We start from the raw sequence: 16707 nt of genomic DNA, 5'->3' as shown, positions 1-16707 counted from the left end.
TTTTTCCTATTCATCTGGATTAATTTACATTTATCTATATTTAGAGCTAGCTGTCATTCTTTACACCAATCACAAATCCTGTCCAAGTCATCTTGTATCCTCCTACCGTCAATCAACGACGACACCTTCCCGTAAACCACAGCATCATCAGCAAACATCCGCACATTGCTATCCACCCTATCCAAAAGGTCATTTATGTAGATAGAAAATAACAGCGGACCTACCACACTTCCCTGGGGCACTCCAGATGTTACCCTCACCTCCGATGAACACTCACCATCGAGGACAACGTACTGGGTTATTTATTAATTTATTCACTGCTTTATTTCAATTGGGAAGATTAGGGCCTCCAGGCCTCCTTTACGTCTAATCAGACGTCGCTAGTGAGGTATAATATAAAGAGGTTGGGGCAAGATATGGAAACACCGCGAGAAAAGCGTGCTTGAGCATATATATAGCAGATGCGAGCTAAGCCTGCAGGATACGCTGTTGTATCTGACCACGAACGGCAACCTTGCAGTGCGCTCAATACAGTCAGTCGTGGTCAGAATAGTGTTCTGTGCAGTTGTGAGTGCGTTATGGCGGAACTAAGTGAATTCGAACGTGGGCAGCTCGTTGGCGCTCGTATGGTGGATGCTTCCTTAATCAATGTGCCCAAAGCGTTTGGTGTTTCGAGAGGCATCGTATCTAAGATTTATACCGCATGCAAGGAAAGCGGAACAATATTATCCGTTAAGTCATAACGCCGACGAATGAGTCTGTTGAGTGATGAACTATGAAGCAATGGAAGAAAGTCATTTGGTCGTATAAGTCTTGTTTCACTCTGTTTCCAATTTCTGACCGAGTTTACGTCCCAAGAGTGAAACATGGTGGGGGTTCGGTGATGATTTGGAAAGCAATATCGTGGTATTCCATGCGCCCCATAGTTACTCTGCAAGGTCGTTACTGCCAAGGTTTATGTGAGTATTTTGGTTTACCAGGTCGGTCCCACAGAACAATGTTTGTTCGCCATTGGTGATGAGACATTCCAAGACGACAGTATCCCCGTTCACACGATCCGCATCGTCCAGGACTAGTTTTGTGAGCATGAGGATGCAGTGTCGCATCACCTTTAGTCACTGCTGTCACCAGATCTCAATATTAGTGAGCCTTTGTGGTCTACTCTGGAGAGAAGTGTGCGCATCGCTGTTTACCTCCATCACCGTTACCAAAACTTTCCCCTATTTTGCAGGCAGAATGGTATAAAATCCCCTTTAAAAGCATCCAGGTCCTTTATTTACCCATTCCGAGACGAATGAAAGCTGTTTTGAAAGCCAATGGATTTCCTGCAATGTATTAGTCGTGGTAGTGTGTTGCATTTTCGGTTTTCCCATATTTTTGTACATCCCTGTATAATGATAACTGTAATGAAATACTGCAGGTAGTAACGTTATTAGTAATGATACAATGACAATATATATAATAATGCATATATGGATTTTAAGAAATATCTGCGTTATTAACAATCCCTTCCGTTCATGTAGAACGTGGGTAATGACATTTAACAGAAATGTATGGCAGCAGTACAAAAAGAAAAAAAAATGTGGAGAAAAGGTTGACTGTTGAGATGAAGACGGAGAAGAAATATGGTAATTGTAGCAGCTGAGATAGACGAAAGAAAATGAAAATTGATGAGAACGAGAAAAACATGAATACTTTACAGTGTGGCCGAAATCCTGGTTCATTGTCGAACAAAACTGCTGGAATATGCCAAGTAGGAGGCTACGCCGATGGTAACAGATAAAGCTTCAATATCCTTTTGAATGCAGAGCGGTTTTGGATGAGACGCCGGCTGTTGGGTGGTTTGTTCCAGGGTGCTGTAGCTGAAACTGAGAAAGGAGTGGAAATGATTTAGTGTTATGCACAGCTACAGCCGAGGTAATGTACATATCCAGTGCGATACTGGAGTCATGGAATCATGAATGGCATATGATACGCGAAGAGAGCTACTTAGGACACCAGTGACTAAGAAAGCAATGAAAACACAGAAGCAAGTGAAAATCGCGTCGCCTATCTGATCGCATCCAACTGAGAACAGGAATGACTGACATCCTCACACAACTGAATATTACGCACATCTTCCAGAAGCATTCATAGCAACCTCGTATTGTGTGGGGGTTTAATTATTTGTGCCATGTTGAGATAAATCACAGTAGTAAAGATTTCACAGGACTGAAGACTGGACTAATTTTTGTTTACTTTCAAGTGGAAAATTTTTTCTAAACCTTTGGAATGCATGCAGGCAGAGGAGAGGCATGCACATGCTGCAACACTTTATTCTTGTCAGTTTAGATGCTCACCCAAGATTATGGCGAGATCTTTCACTGTTTCCTGGTAAGGTAATTGGAAACCATCAAGTGTGACAATCTCGAAAGTTTACTCCTCTTCGCTGTAAGCCTTTCAGTGCTTTGTGGGATTGGGAGGTGTGCATTGACTTGTTGGTATGCGTTGACTTATGAGAATGCATATGTCAATAAGAGGTAGAACAGAAAGACTGAGAGACAGAGAGATATATTAATGTAGAACTTTCAAGGAAAATTATTGTCAAACGTATAGACGGGGTATATACGTACCATCCGGAAAATCCAATAAAGAACAGTGGACAAGACGCAGTATCCTTAGCTTTGGCATTGGTCCAAACGTGAGATTTGTGGGGCTGACCTTGTTGTTATAAAGACTCAGTTCCTCGACACTGGTACCGCCCAAATTGTGGATGTTACCCAGCGATATGAGACAGGGCCGCGGCTTGACCACCTTTTCATTGAAAGTGACTGCGGTCAGGAAGCCACTCTCAGCACTGAACTCTGCGTTTGTGAAATTCCAGAACTCATCGAATGAGCTGTCGTATTCCAGTTGTTTCATGGCCCCAATAACAGACAACAGGTTTACGTCGACCACGAGGTTCCTGCAAAATGGAAATTAGAAATTAAAATTTTATATCCCAAAATGATTTTCATTAAGTATGGTATGCTTTTGCCGCAAGCGGTTCATAAAAGCAAATGATATTTAAAAATGAGTTATACATAAGAAATTTTAGTTAAACATGCATCAGTTTCTTAAAATTTTTGTTTGAAGATATGACATCGATTTTGAACTAAAACAAAATTCGAGCGACTGTTACTGAATTATCTTGTGAAACTTGTGTTACCTCCTTTTAATGCCCTAAGATTAGCAGGTAAAATCCAACGACGTTATTCATGTTCGTATTAAGAATTCTGTTGTGGGTAACTTAACAGAACTGAGTGACGAAATTAATGTAAACAGCTGAAAGAAGTTTCGCACAACCTGCATATTTTCGAATGTATGCGAACTTAGACTCGAGGTGCGCTGTCCCGACACGCTCCTGATGTCAAATACAGGATTCCTACGACGAATTAATTAATGGATAAGGACATTTTTTTCTTATATAGTCGATGAGACCTTGTGTAGCCACGCCGCAGGTGCGTAACTGTAGTCTAACCAGCAAAAAGGGAACAAGCATTAAATCTTCGTGCAATTAATTATACCCTTATTAAGTCCACTTCTTCAGTGTCAGATCCTGAACGTAGAAGGCTGAATTCCATTCGTGTGTAGAAATTTTTCAATACTGTGAAACAAACTAAGTTTCAAAAAATCGATGTTCAAACCGTTCATTAATATCTGGTTGCAGTTTCTTCTTTCATGACTATGTATGACGATAATTAATTCCGATAAGCCTTTCCAGGGTACAGAAGCGTTTAAGTAACTGTCTCCATTTTATATCACTCTCCAAACTTCGTCAATATACGTTAACTATAAATGTTCAATCCATATACGAAGCACCATCAGAGATGACACGCTCACCAAGAATCTTGAAAACGCGAACTAGAATATCACTGCGATATTCGTTATAGATGGCGTAAAAGATCACAGCAGACATACAAGATTCAGAATTCGATTTTACAATTTCTTTACCAGAGTATAATCGCTGTTAATAAGTTAATTCAGATTATCTGGCCTAAATTCACCTGAACTGAGTTCATAAACTTTCGTATTCATTAGTCTCAATTATTCACTAAATAACTTTAGGCCTTACTGATAAGATGATATTTTTTATATTTCAGAGTTTAGTGATAATACCACAAAAAAATGTCTTGTCCTATTCTGCCCTGTTGATGGGGTAGAGCGGGTAATATGCAAGCATTTCTTTCAAAAAAATGTAACAAATATATAACACATAGGTTTAAGTGATTTTCAAGTAAGGTATGTTGCGTTATACAACAAGGTGATCTTTAATATCTTTAAGAACTGTTTTCGTGTGATTCTCTGTTTTACGAAAATTATAGCTCTGTGTGCTACAGGAAACATGTGCTTGAGATGACCAGTTGGTGGTTCGACTTGAGAATGGGCAGTACTAGACCAAAGAGAATGAATTAGCAGAGAAAACTGTTCATGTCGAAACAGATTAATAAGCCTGAAATACGCCAAAAAGGAAAAAGGGATAAATAAAATAAAAACTATTCCGTTGCGTTGTGGCAGAGGCTACAGCAACCAGTTTCGAATTATTTCAGAATATAAACAGTCTTGGTTGCGAAATTATTTGATATCCATGACGCGTTTCACCCTTTCGGGGCATCATCAGACTATATAAAAGTAGCTGGATATGTAACCCCTCTTTGATAAAGCCATATAATGTGGAAAATTTTGCGTGGCTTTATGACGGGTGGATTACACATCTAGCTACTTTACACAATCTGATAATGCCTCGAAACGGTGAAACGCGTCGTTGATATTAAACAATTCGCAATAGACTATTTTTTTTCTGGGCCAAATAAAATGCACCTTTTTCTGGCCCACAATGACCAAAATGAATGTATATTTAATTGACCCTCGTCTTGTGATGCTCGAGTGAAAAAATACTTTTCATCAATTTCCGAACCCTCCTCATGACACTATAGTGAAGTGTACACTATAAACTGCTACCCATCGTAGCACTACGGGAAGACGGGCAGGCAAGCAAGACTTCTTTAGCCTCTTTGGTTTATGCATAGCTCGGCTTGGATGGGAACACAGCAGCCTACCCGTGCTGCTAATAACGTGCGCCATCTTGTATGCCTGGTTAACTGGCAAGCATGGGCAGGTTAAAAGCGGAATGTGTACACCTCTGATCCAGTGAGGGGCCTCTCTGTATACAATGAAATGTCAATCTGTGTGTGGTATTCTGCAGTTAATCTACTTTGTAATAATCTCCTAAGCAAGGTTAATGAATTATGTATACAAAAAAGAAAAGAAAACTAGAAATGGAGCTACTATAAAGGAACGAAAAGTGATGTCATGGTCACGGGACCAGCTTATAAGTTTTTAATAGGTAATGCGGAAAGTCTGCTTGACACATCGACCTCCTTTTAGATATCTATATCCTTGCCAGCAAGTCAGTGAGGTGTCTGGAAATGTAAAGCTATTCTTTGCATTTCTCTTACTAAATTTTGTCCTTATTCTTAACACTAGCAAACAAAAATAATGGCGGCCACAGTGACCGCAAATAGACATACCTTGGAGTACTGGTCGATAAATGTCGGAATCGTGACCTGTTTACTGCATTAAGCGGTTCGCGAAAGAAATCCATGCATTTATATGTGGCAAGAATCTTATAGCTGGAAACACAATGGCTCATGTATTTCACGCTGAGCAAAGACCAACAAACAGTATTGACAACTGTAGTCTGTGTGACACTGTGTCGCTTTCATGCAGTATTAATTAACAAATAACTTAAGAACAGCTACTGTGTGGTGTTTGAACAGTGTTCTTCAGTTTGTCTACTGAGTTAACAAACCGCTAAAGAAGGTTAATGTGTTATGGATACGAAAAAAGAAAACTGGAAATGGAAGACATCGAAGTCAGGAAACGGGAATAGGTGTATATGGCTTAGACAACTGTCAGAAACAGATAGTATACGAAACACAAATGCGAAAAAGAATAAGCTATTGCAAAATGCACAAACAAGCTTTACATATTGCTTTAAACACAGGGAGGTATTTGCATTTACAGTAAAATAGTAATGGTAGGTAGCGATACATTGGAGTACTGAGAATGCAGCGATCGGGATGCACACACCTCGCTACAAAACGGCCGTGTTTGTTTTTGCAGAGCCTGAAAGGCACACACACATAATGTCGGGAACTCAATCACGCCACTGTGTTCGCTTCTGAGTTCTCGCAACATAAGCTGTATCGCGCTTGGAAGCTGCGTCCCGGGAACATCTGTGGTCATCAGTCCCCTAGAACTTAGAACTACTTAAACCTAATTAACCTAAGGACATCACACACATCCATGCCCGAGGCAGGATTCGAACATGCGACCGTAGCAGTCGCGCGGTTCTGGACTGAGCGCCTAGAAGCGCTAGACCACCGCGGCCGGCAACATAGCCAGTCATCAGATTCTACGCTAAATATGAGGGTTGGAACTTAAATAGTGGCAACTATTTATTCACAGCCGATAAAAAGAGTTACATGTTTTACCTGTTACTGTCGTTCGAAGTAGTCACCAGCGTTATATAGAAGCAGTTGTCAGCGATGTGAAAGGCGTAGTATAACGTTAGCAGAGCCTGTTCTGTTGATGGAGCGGTCTACTGCCTGTCGAATCTCTGGAACAGTTCTGATGCGAATGCCACGAAGTGGTTCCTTCATCTTCGGGATCAAATCTAAGTCACAAGGACTTAAATCCGGGGTGCATGGTGGATGGTATAGCGCACTTCCCAGTCCCATCGACCGAACAGAGCAGCCACAGCTTGCGCTGTGTGCGCCCGCGCATTGTCATGCAAAATGATGAGTGGGTTGCACAGAAAGTGTCACTGCTTCTTTCGTCAAGCTGGTCGCAGGTGATGCTCCAAAAACGAACAGTCTGCAGTGGAGGAACGCAATGCGTTAGGATAACAGCATCACAGTCGTACACGGGAATCACCATTAACGTTCACCATACTGGGGCTCTGACACACTTTCGACTTTCGCGGCGACCCATCATGACGCCATTTGTTGGATTGGCTTTTCATTTTTGGCTCGTACGATGCGGCTCATGTCTCATCCAGCGTTGCGATACGGCGTAAGAAAGCCTCTCCCTCGCGCTCATAGCGCTCCTAGTGAGTCTGAGCAGCGTCGTAACGCATCCATTTCAGCATTTCCGTCAAGTCATGCGGAGCCCATCGTGATGCAATTTTTCGCATGCCCAGGCGTTCCTTCAGATGGTTCAAATGGCTCTGAGCACTATGGGACTTAACATCTGTGGTCATCAGTCCCCTAGAACTCAGAACTACTTAAACCTAACTAACCTAAGGGCATCACACACATCCATGCTCGAGGCAGGATTCGAACCTGCGACCGTAGCAGCCGCGCGGTCCCGGACTGAGCGCCTTAACCGCGAGACCACCGCGGCCGGCGTTCCTTCAGGATGCGAAGCATAGTCGTATGCGCTCATCCGGTTTCGTGGGCGCGCTCACGAATCGCGTGGCGTCGATCACTGTCCACTAACGCGGCTACAGCGTGCACTTCTTCTTCAGAGACGAGAGGACGACCTGCCCGATGCATATCTGCCACAGTTTGCCGACCATCGTTGAAGACTTTTACCCAACATGCCACTGTTCTGTACGGCACTGCCAATTCCCCGCACGCCTCTTGAAGACCTTGAAGACACTGTCATGCTGTACGACCTCTGTCACATTTAATCTTGATCCACCTCCGTTGTTCCTGTTTCGAAAACATAGTAACACCGTTACGTTAGACGCTCGCTCACAAGTGACTGTGTTTCCCTCGATTGTGCGCACGCCGGTGACTTGGGACGGGCGAGTCCATTTGCTCGGAGGTAAGGTAGGTATGTCAACAACGTGTGCTGTCTGTCCAGTTGATCACAGATTTTACCTAGCATAATGTTATTTCAAAATTCTTCGGTAATGGGTGTAAGCACATTTAAATTCTTTTTGCCTAAGAAGTGTACCTCTCTGTGTAACTTATGTCGCCAACTTTTGTAACAAGATCGTCCAGGTTCTCCAGTAATGACCACAGACCAAACATTCGTCGGCTGGTCTCGTCTTCCTCTCTAATACCTGAGGGATATTTAGCACTTTTGAGGAATCCGTATTGACACTTTCCTCTACCACAGAAGACATCGATTGCGGCCGTCATACCTCCTTTTATACTCGAAAGAACTAAGATGGCGGCACTCTGGCGAGTTATCACAGCACAGCAGTCGTTCATACGTTATTCGTTAATTGATACTACGAGGAAGTGACTGGCACTGAGTACAATGGAACACATTGTTAATACGGTTTATTGGGTTCTAAAACACTTAGACAGTCTTGCACAAGGTTAAAACACGCGATCCATTCTGTTATCAACTACATGGTTCTATTTTAGTGTAAATTGGTAGACATCCATAGGAATCTAGAGAGGAAAGAAAAACTCGCTGTCATGCTCTATGTCCCCATAAGTCGAGTTGTTTTATTAATAGTGTAATGCGATTTGTGAGATTCTATTTATTTGAATTCCAAGTGCTGTGGTTTCCTACATATGAGCTGCATTTGTGACGATAGTTAACTGAGGCTCCGAGCGTGTCTGTACTAGTGGCGTGGGTGCCTTCTTCGTGAATACCACATAGCGATTTGGCAATGCCGCTTCCATTTGCTCAAACAACCTAACAATGAAACTGGATACTATTAAAACTATACTGGGTAAGAATAAAGAAAGAATTGTTTTCTGTACGAAAAAGTATGCGTAGAATGTGATAAAGCTTTTGTACAAGAATATTCGCTTTCCCGTTCGCTATGCTGCCAAAACTCCTACAAAAGTCTCCTATTTACAATGGTGTACATGTATGGGAAGTGGGTAGGTAGGTGGCCTTGAAAAATTTTCGAAATAAAGTAGCTAAAAGCACAGTAACCCGCATTTAGTACCTGTATGAAAGTAAAGTACTTCTCGTTTGGCACCTGCATGACAAATAATTCAGATCATTCGGATATTTTTTAGTAGATAGAGGCTACATTATGACATTGCTATCTGCTCTTGCGCGAGTGCTGCTGGGCTAAGACCTTCACTTAACTTTTATGCAGCTAATTACTAATATTGCAAGCATATTTTTCTGCAAGAATGGGTACATCTACAGAGTAGGCAGATACATATCCACATAATGTATTTAACTTTTTTCTTGCATGTCCTGCAAGTTTTAGCAATTTCCCGCTTTTTCCTCGTAATTAAAAAAAGTGTACAGCTGACAGTTGTAAGACTGCTCCTGTTGCAAGATTAACTGCATGTTGTTACTTATTGCTGTGGTAAAAAATTAAAAATCAATGTTTATGGGATATATTTATTTACCTACATGTATACATTGTAAACTGCCTGTAGCTATTACTTCTTTCCTCCTCGTCGAAGAGCCAACCACGCGCATTTGTGGCCATCGCTCGTCATATGGCCTTGCTTCTTACATACTGTGCAAACCACCCCTGGTGTATACTGATGGCAGTACAGTTCACGGAGGCCACTTAGATTATAAAGTGTGCATCTTATGAGTTACATCCCACTGTGCACCCGTCTCGTATTATCACTAAATTCAGCACTGGATCAGGGTGTGTAAGAATGATGACAAAACCTAAGCATGGACAGAGAATGTCATGATGTTTTTAGTTTATCCGTAAAAAAATACACTTGTAATCGTGCAAGGAAACAGAATAACGTTAGCTGCTGCCCTCACCCAAATTGATGTGTCTACTAGCGTGCTATGGACCATGTCTTCTTTTATCGGGCATTTAGAGTCTACGAATCCACAGGGAAACAAAAAAATTAATAACCGTATTGTTACTACAAAATCAGTTAAAAAACAATAGTCTTTTTCTTCCCAGCTGATCGCTAACGAAGCTGCTGGCGGCGCTTCACACTGGAGAATATGCAGATGGCAAATGATAACGGACACTGAAACACGTTATAAAGATTGCTCAGCTGAGCTTGCTCGCCGTTAGTGATAACATCAACAAGTGTGGGTGCTGGGAGCTTGTGGTCAGGGGGCGGGAGGGTTCTGGGCGAGGGGGAGTGGCCTTCACAGGGAAATGCCACAATGATATCAGATTTTTGGGAGCTATGATGTCATGGCCTTGACGCATCAGATGTGTTTATGTCAGAATTCCATGAATGCTGATGGAAAAAAGAATTCTGATGTCAGTATTTTTGCTTAGAATGCTCATTGACTCTCTACTTATACCTGTATTATTTACATTTTCACACAATAATATTCATACCTACACTAAAGTCACAGTTAACTTGTCAGCAAAAATTTTCAATTGTTTTGCACATATTTTTTTTTTATTTTCATAAGCAAACACTCTGTTTCTTCCATTCTTCAAGAAGAAGGTCCACTCTGCCCATTGGTGCCACAAAGGAAATTTTGCAGGTGGCAATCAAGCCACCACAGTCCCAACAACATCACATTTAACCAGTCACAGTTTTGTATTCGGCCACATGTATTTTCGATCAGAGTGGAGAAAGTGAGGGACAACCTTTGTCAGCAATATTATGCACGTCATATTCTGGTAATAGGCCTCATTCATTTCACTTTCTCCTACCTCTTGACATAGGCATGTGATTCAGACAGAATAACTACACACATATACCAATCAGTGCCACCTCCAGTAGTACATCAGCTTTGTCCATAATGTGATGGTGGTGATTTTCCACTCACCATTTTGCAGAAGTTGTGTGCCACTCATAATGTGGTGTCACCGCCAGACACCACACTTGCTAGGTGGTAGATTAAATCGGCCGCGGTCCATTTAGTACATGTCGGACCCGCGTGTCGCCACTGTGTGATCGCAGACCTAGCGCCACCACAAGGCAGGTCTCGTGATACGAACAAGCACTCGCCCCAGTTGTACGGACGACCTAGCTAGCGACTAGATGTACGAAGCCTTTCTCTCTCATTAGCCGAGAGACAGAATAGCCTTCAGCTAAGTTAATGGCTACGAACTAGCAAGGCGCCATTAGCCTTACAGTGATTGTAATTAAAGTCTCCTGTGTATAGTCAAGAGCGATGTACCACAATGATTGATTAAAGATAAGTATTAATCCAGCTACGTACTTTTCTTCATAGCATTAATTACGTAGCCTGTTCCAGTACTTCACGCCCGTCTGCGTTAGTCTAGCGTGCATTTTCAGCCATCTCGATCTACAAGGTGTTGGCCCAGCTGCCGACACATCACATAACATGGCGTTGCCCACTGTAGAATGAGAGCATCAGGTGCGACCACACTACTTTGAGCACCACCCAAATTGCGAAATGCAAGTTCCTTTAGAAGAAATCGATAGTCTGTGGTGCAGAATTCTTGACAATCAAAGAATACGGTACAGTAAAAATGAAAAGATAACAAAAAGCATCCTAACCCGTATTATAACAAACAAAACATATAGACTCAATTAGTAATATGAAGTGCCTCTTGTACCTACACTTTACAATGACATTGACTACAGAGATGACTGTAATGATACTTGTGATGTCCCTGATGATGCAGCAAGAATGACTAAGCTACTGCAGTGAGCCTTCCAGCTTTTTTAGCACACCACCAATGTTGAATCATCGGGCAAAAATGACGCTAATAACAAAAATGTGATTACCAAGCATTGTCAACCAGTTTTCTGTATTGTTGTTGACAGAAGTTTCATATTTCCGTGTCCACATATCCGAGGAACATGATTCAAGGTCCGATATATCCCAGAACCTCAGTCTTCAATGCAGACATTGAATCTCTACAATAGGGAATAAATAATCGCACCTCGCATCTTTGTGGCACAGTTTTCATAATATTTTTTTTCTGATTTTTCAGGTGTGTGCATAATAATTCAACACGCTGTGCATCTACAAGGAGTTGCTCACAGCCTCTAGTGATAATGTAACTGGGCACACGTGATTGTACGCGCCAAGCTACAGCCGTAACACAGACTGTCTGATTTGTGACATATTTCCAGTTCTTCTGTGGAATCAAATATGGTATCTCACCGAACCAAAGATCCAGCGCTTTCTGCAAAATCTTTTGCAATCACTACATGAGCTGTTTGTGAATCCGCAAAATGCATTGGTTGCGCATTTCTCTCAATCAGTTGAATGTCCTCAGACGCCAGTTTGCAGGTTTTTGCTTTATTTCCGAGAACTGTCGTAAAGAGGCTTTGCGAAGATCCTTTTCACTAGACATTGTTCCATTACCATGTGTATCGCTACCTACTACTTTCAAAGCTAGCAAGAATACTAATAACATTACCAATTTATTCTGGTTGACATCTGCTAACGATTTGTTGGAGACCGTCTTCCTCTTGAAGAAAATGATGATGATTATTGCGAAGTTCTCATCTTCTTCTTCTTTTCCTTTTTCTCCCATATCGTAATTATCATTATCTTCCTCATCGTAATCATTTTCTTCTTTTTTTTCTCCACCCGCTGTTTACGTAAATATATTGTTTTCCATGTCTTCGTTTAGCTCTGTCTGCTTTCAGTATGGCTGCCTTCTTGAATCAGTCTCTGAGTACCGGGAATGATGGGCAGCTGAAGTGCGTAATTCCTGAGTCGCATTGTTTCCTTTGACAAAACATGGCGAGATTTTCAGTATCCAAGATAAGGCACAGCTGGATTAGGATCGGAAATGTCCTTCTCCCATATAGACATGTATGTCATCAACTCTCAACGATGATCCACCAATTTCGTCTAATGCAGTCTTAAAAATGTGCCTATATTTGTCATCTGTGTTGGAAGTTATTGTCTGTAGGCGAGATATCTTTGCTTTTGAGCACTGCTAGCCAAGGCAATTTTACCATGATTTTGAAGACATCGTGTTCCGTAGCTGTTTTCAGGAGGTTTAATTCTAAACAATATATCGTATAATCCTATTGTTTACATGTTTCTTATATTGTGAATTATTAAATCATCTCCATTGTCATCTACTGGTGAAGTAACAATCATCTTACGTTGTGAATTGTGAAATCATTTCCATTGAATTCCACATTGAATTACTAACCATCACTACTTTTGCTAATGGATCAAGCTAATTTCGTACACAGTATCGCCAGTTTTGTATATTAGGTCAACAAAAATGATCCTACCAGTTCCCCTGTGTCTATTCCATAATTTTCTTTCGTGACTGTTCTTCAATACCATCATCATCATCCCCAGCCACCATTTTCCACATATTCATCGTCATTGTCATCATCATCTTCTTCTTCTTCTGGTTTCATAAATACATTGTTTCATTTGACTTCATCTTGTTTGCGCTGGTCTATCTTCTTTCAGAAAAGCTGTCCTAATTTCTGTAGCGGTAGAGAAATGTGCTTAAATACATTTTCCAGTACAGAGACAGCTTCAGCTTGCCCTTTTTGCGGCAATGCCAGTTTACTGCAGATATTTTGGTCAAAATTTCAATACCTGAATACTCTCCCATCCAGTGGCATTGTAGGCATGTTGGCAAATGCAGTGCTCATTCAACTGACTGTATCCAAATATCTCTGTTTATACCACTGCTCACATGGGTTAACGGTAAATGGTAACTAAGTAAACAGGTAATATGGGTAAATGGCAAATTGTAAACAGGTAATATAGGTGAAATGTAAATGGTAAACAGTAAACAGTGAACAGGTGTTGATAAACAGTAAATGGTTAAACAGTACATGGTGGTTGTTTACCATCTAGTGAAGTCGTCAGAAGACCAAAACGAATTAGAAACTGCACTCCCAATTTCTTCTTATCACTGACATTATAAAATGATAATATCAGGCATACTATTGTCCTCTCCCACTTTTTGCATCATCTTGTAGACGACCATAGTCTCATAAATCTTTAAATGAGTTAGTAAGAGTTTCGGAAATCTACGAGTACAGAATTACCTATTTCCCTGCATCTACTATTTGCAAGATATCACACCTGAAAAACACAATCCGTTGTGTTTCCTCCACAATTTTGGAACTTAAGTGCGCCACAGGATCCTGTACCAGATGCACACCACTATTATTGGAGAGCATATGTGCTTTAACGCCAGGAATGGTGTGCGGTGTAATCCAGGATTATTCAATTCATGTTAGATTCTCAAGCTAGGAATTGAGGCCAAACCTCCCAAGAAATCCAAAATCGTCTGATGCTTTGTGTGATCTTTGGGTGCTGTGAAGGCATTGCTAATCACGCATATAAATTTTTTTTTGTGATTTTCTTTAGATTTCTATTCTTTTTCTTTTGTTCATATGGGCATTTCTAATCGTGATTATGTAACATTCTACTGTGGTTTTTAAATGTAAAGATGTAATTGTGATTATTTCGTTTGCCAATGGATAAATATGTTTCTTGCTTTGTACCTGTGGTAAAGTTTGTAAAGTTCTCTTTTGGAATATTATTAATTGTGAAAAATGCAGTCAATAACATTTATAAAGGTTTATGTAATTTACGATAACGATATAACATCTATAGACAGGGGACAGCGATAGTGATATCGAGAGTCGAAAGGTGGTTGAGTAGTAGAGGGGATGGTGGATGGTGAGTCTGTGAAGCGTGCGCGGGAAAACTAGTACTCTGTTTCATGAAAAGCATACGTAATTGTATGGACAGTGATACCGAACTATCACATTGTTAATTCTCTTTACCACTGCGGTATGTAATACCATCGCCAGCGAATTTTAAGAGCAAATAAACCGGACTGTGAAAGTGCTGCAAACATTACTTTGTTGTGGCCGACACGAACTGTGCTTTTATGCGAATGAACTTTGCTGGTATTGGTTTTGGGTGGTGGAACTGTTGTATATTACATTCTATCAAGCCGTGAAAGTGAAGACTAATTAACTGTGCAATATAAATGGCTTTCAGTGACGTTGTCGAAGTTTGAAATGCGAGAACAGAGTGGAAATTGTTTACGGTGTGCTTTACACACAAGAACAATTCTATGAACTGTGTATTTGTGGCTAAGACTATATGAATGTGACGAACCGTGTAATTATGGACGATAGCGTCACGGACAGTGCATAAAGTGTAAAAACGAGCGATGTCTACGTCATGTACTTTGAAAGGGAGGACATGTCAAGAACGTTCATATACTGGCGTCTTGTGGTTTGTTAATCACCACGGGGTTAATGATACAGCTGTGCCGGAACTTTATTTGCGTTTCGCCGGAGAAGATTAACCAGCGGAACTGTCTGTATCGTGCTCTCATCATCGCAACCGGCCGACATCGTGCTGCCTAACGCAACGCTTCGTATGCAACAAAAAGTTAAGAGATTTCGCCGAACGCTATGCCCTGACCTTGAAACTTCCTTTCTCTATTAAAAGTATAAGAATTACAGACTCTATTTAATTAAATTCTTTGTTTAGTTTGTTTGCTTTCTGCTAACGAAAATAAAATTACAATCAGTGAATTAAAAGTTGCCTGGTAGTCATTGTTGAAACACCAGTAAATATAAACTTCTTCCTCTCATTAGGACTAATTCTCCTTGCATGTCAAAATTATTGTAGTTATTTTATGTAGTTCTATGTATTGTTATGAGACTGGATATATGACAGTGACTAATAAGAGTATTTTGTCGCGAAATATGGCTTCGCGCGAAAATTACTGCGAACGCCATAATTGCTTGCGTTCTGACCAATAACGTAAAAGCTGCTATTCCCGTATTGGTGCTTTTCCTGACGTGAGCGGGAATTATAAATGTCAGCTGTCAAATCACGTAGTGACTGTTTACCCAGTAATAAAAGTTTTTGATATTGTATTGCTACGAGTCTTAGTATTAAGAGACACTGGTTATACTCAAAAGTGGGTAGATGTATGGTGAAACCCCCCCGTGTTCATGCGATTGTTAACAGTATTGTGTGTGATTCACGAAATTTTGTCACTTTTTCTAATTCCTTTCAGATATTGTCTTAGATGGCTTTGAAGTTTCAGAGAATATATACACAATTTTGTTGGTTCAAGTTAATTTCAGAGCAGTTTCTCGTGAATATTAGAGTTTTCAGTTCATAAACAAAGTGGAATCGTGACCAATTGAGAAGTATAACAAAGAGTGTGGTTTTCCAACTAGAATTTTGGATGACTTCACAGTTGAGATTTTGATAATTATTTTTCCTGTGGGTTGAGGTCACCACAGTGTTTTAATAAAGTGAAAATGTTTTGTTGACTCCCACCTGTTTATAGTTTGGCAAGGGAACCAGTTGATAAAGTAGCAGTCATGAAAGATCGCGAGTGTTTGGGGATGGAGGATTGCAACAAGAAGTGTGGGCCGCAGAAGCCAACTGAGGGCTGTGACAGCGACCCAGCCACAAGGCCTGTGTCTGATATGACACTCATATCAGACCTTACCAGAGATGCTTATGACAATGTGTTGTCTTACACTGCCAGCCATAGTTTATTCCGCTACAAAATTATATTACTGGCAGCCAATGTAACTATGAAGTGAGGAAGCATTGCGTGTTTCCTGTTGCTTTAAGGTGGAAGCCAAATATGAGGTGAAAAGGTTATACATTCCTTGAAATGTGGAAAATGAAATATGAAGCATGTGTCAATAGCAAGATGAAAAACTTGCTGCCCAATGCTTAGTAATCACATTTTTGCTCAGTAATCACGTTTTCCTGTTGAATCAGCATTGATGGCGTGTTATCAACAGTAGCTTATTTGTTGCTGCTGCACCATCAGAGACACCGTCATCATAATGATACCGTCATCAT

The 16707-nt window shown here is 40.9% G+C and overlaps 1 protein-coding gene across 1 annotated transcript in view; it reads right to left on the bottom strand.

Moving 5' to 3' along the window:
- The window catches only part of LOC124775697 (toll-like receptor 4), a 112522-nt gene that overhangs the window by 66281 nt on the left and 29534 nt on the right, over positions 1 to 16707 (bottom strand). Inside the window, exon 2 of the mRNA XM_047250525.1 lies at positions 2613 to 2944. Within this exon, the coding sequence (XP_047106481.1) occupies positions 2613 to 2944 (332 nt within the window). The remainder of the gene's footprint in view (positions 1 to 2612; positions 2945 to 16707) is intronic.

This window comes from Schistocerca piceifrons, chromosome 2 (genome assembly GCF_021461385.2).
Source record: "Schistocerca piceifrons isolate TAMUIC-IGC-003096 chromosome 2, iqSchPice1.1, whole genome shotgun sequence".
NCBI classification, from domain to species: domain Eukaryota; kingdom Metazoa; phylum Arthropoda; class Insecta; order Orthoptera; family Acrididae; genus Schistocerca; species Schistocerca piceifrons.
The sequence above is the reverse complement of the archived record's forward strand: the minus strand, read 5'-3'. Positions and strand labels throughout refer to the sequence as shown.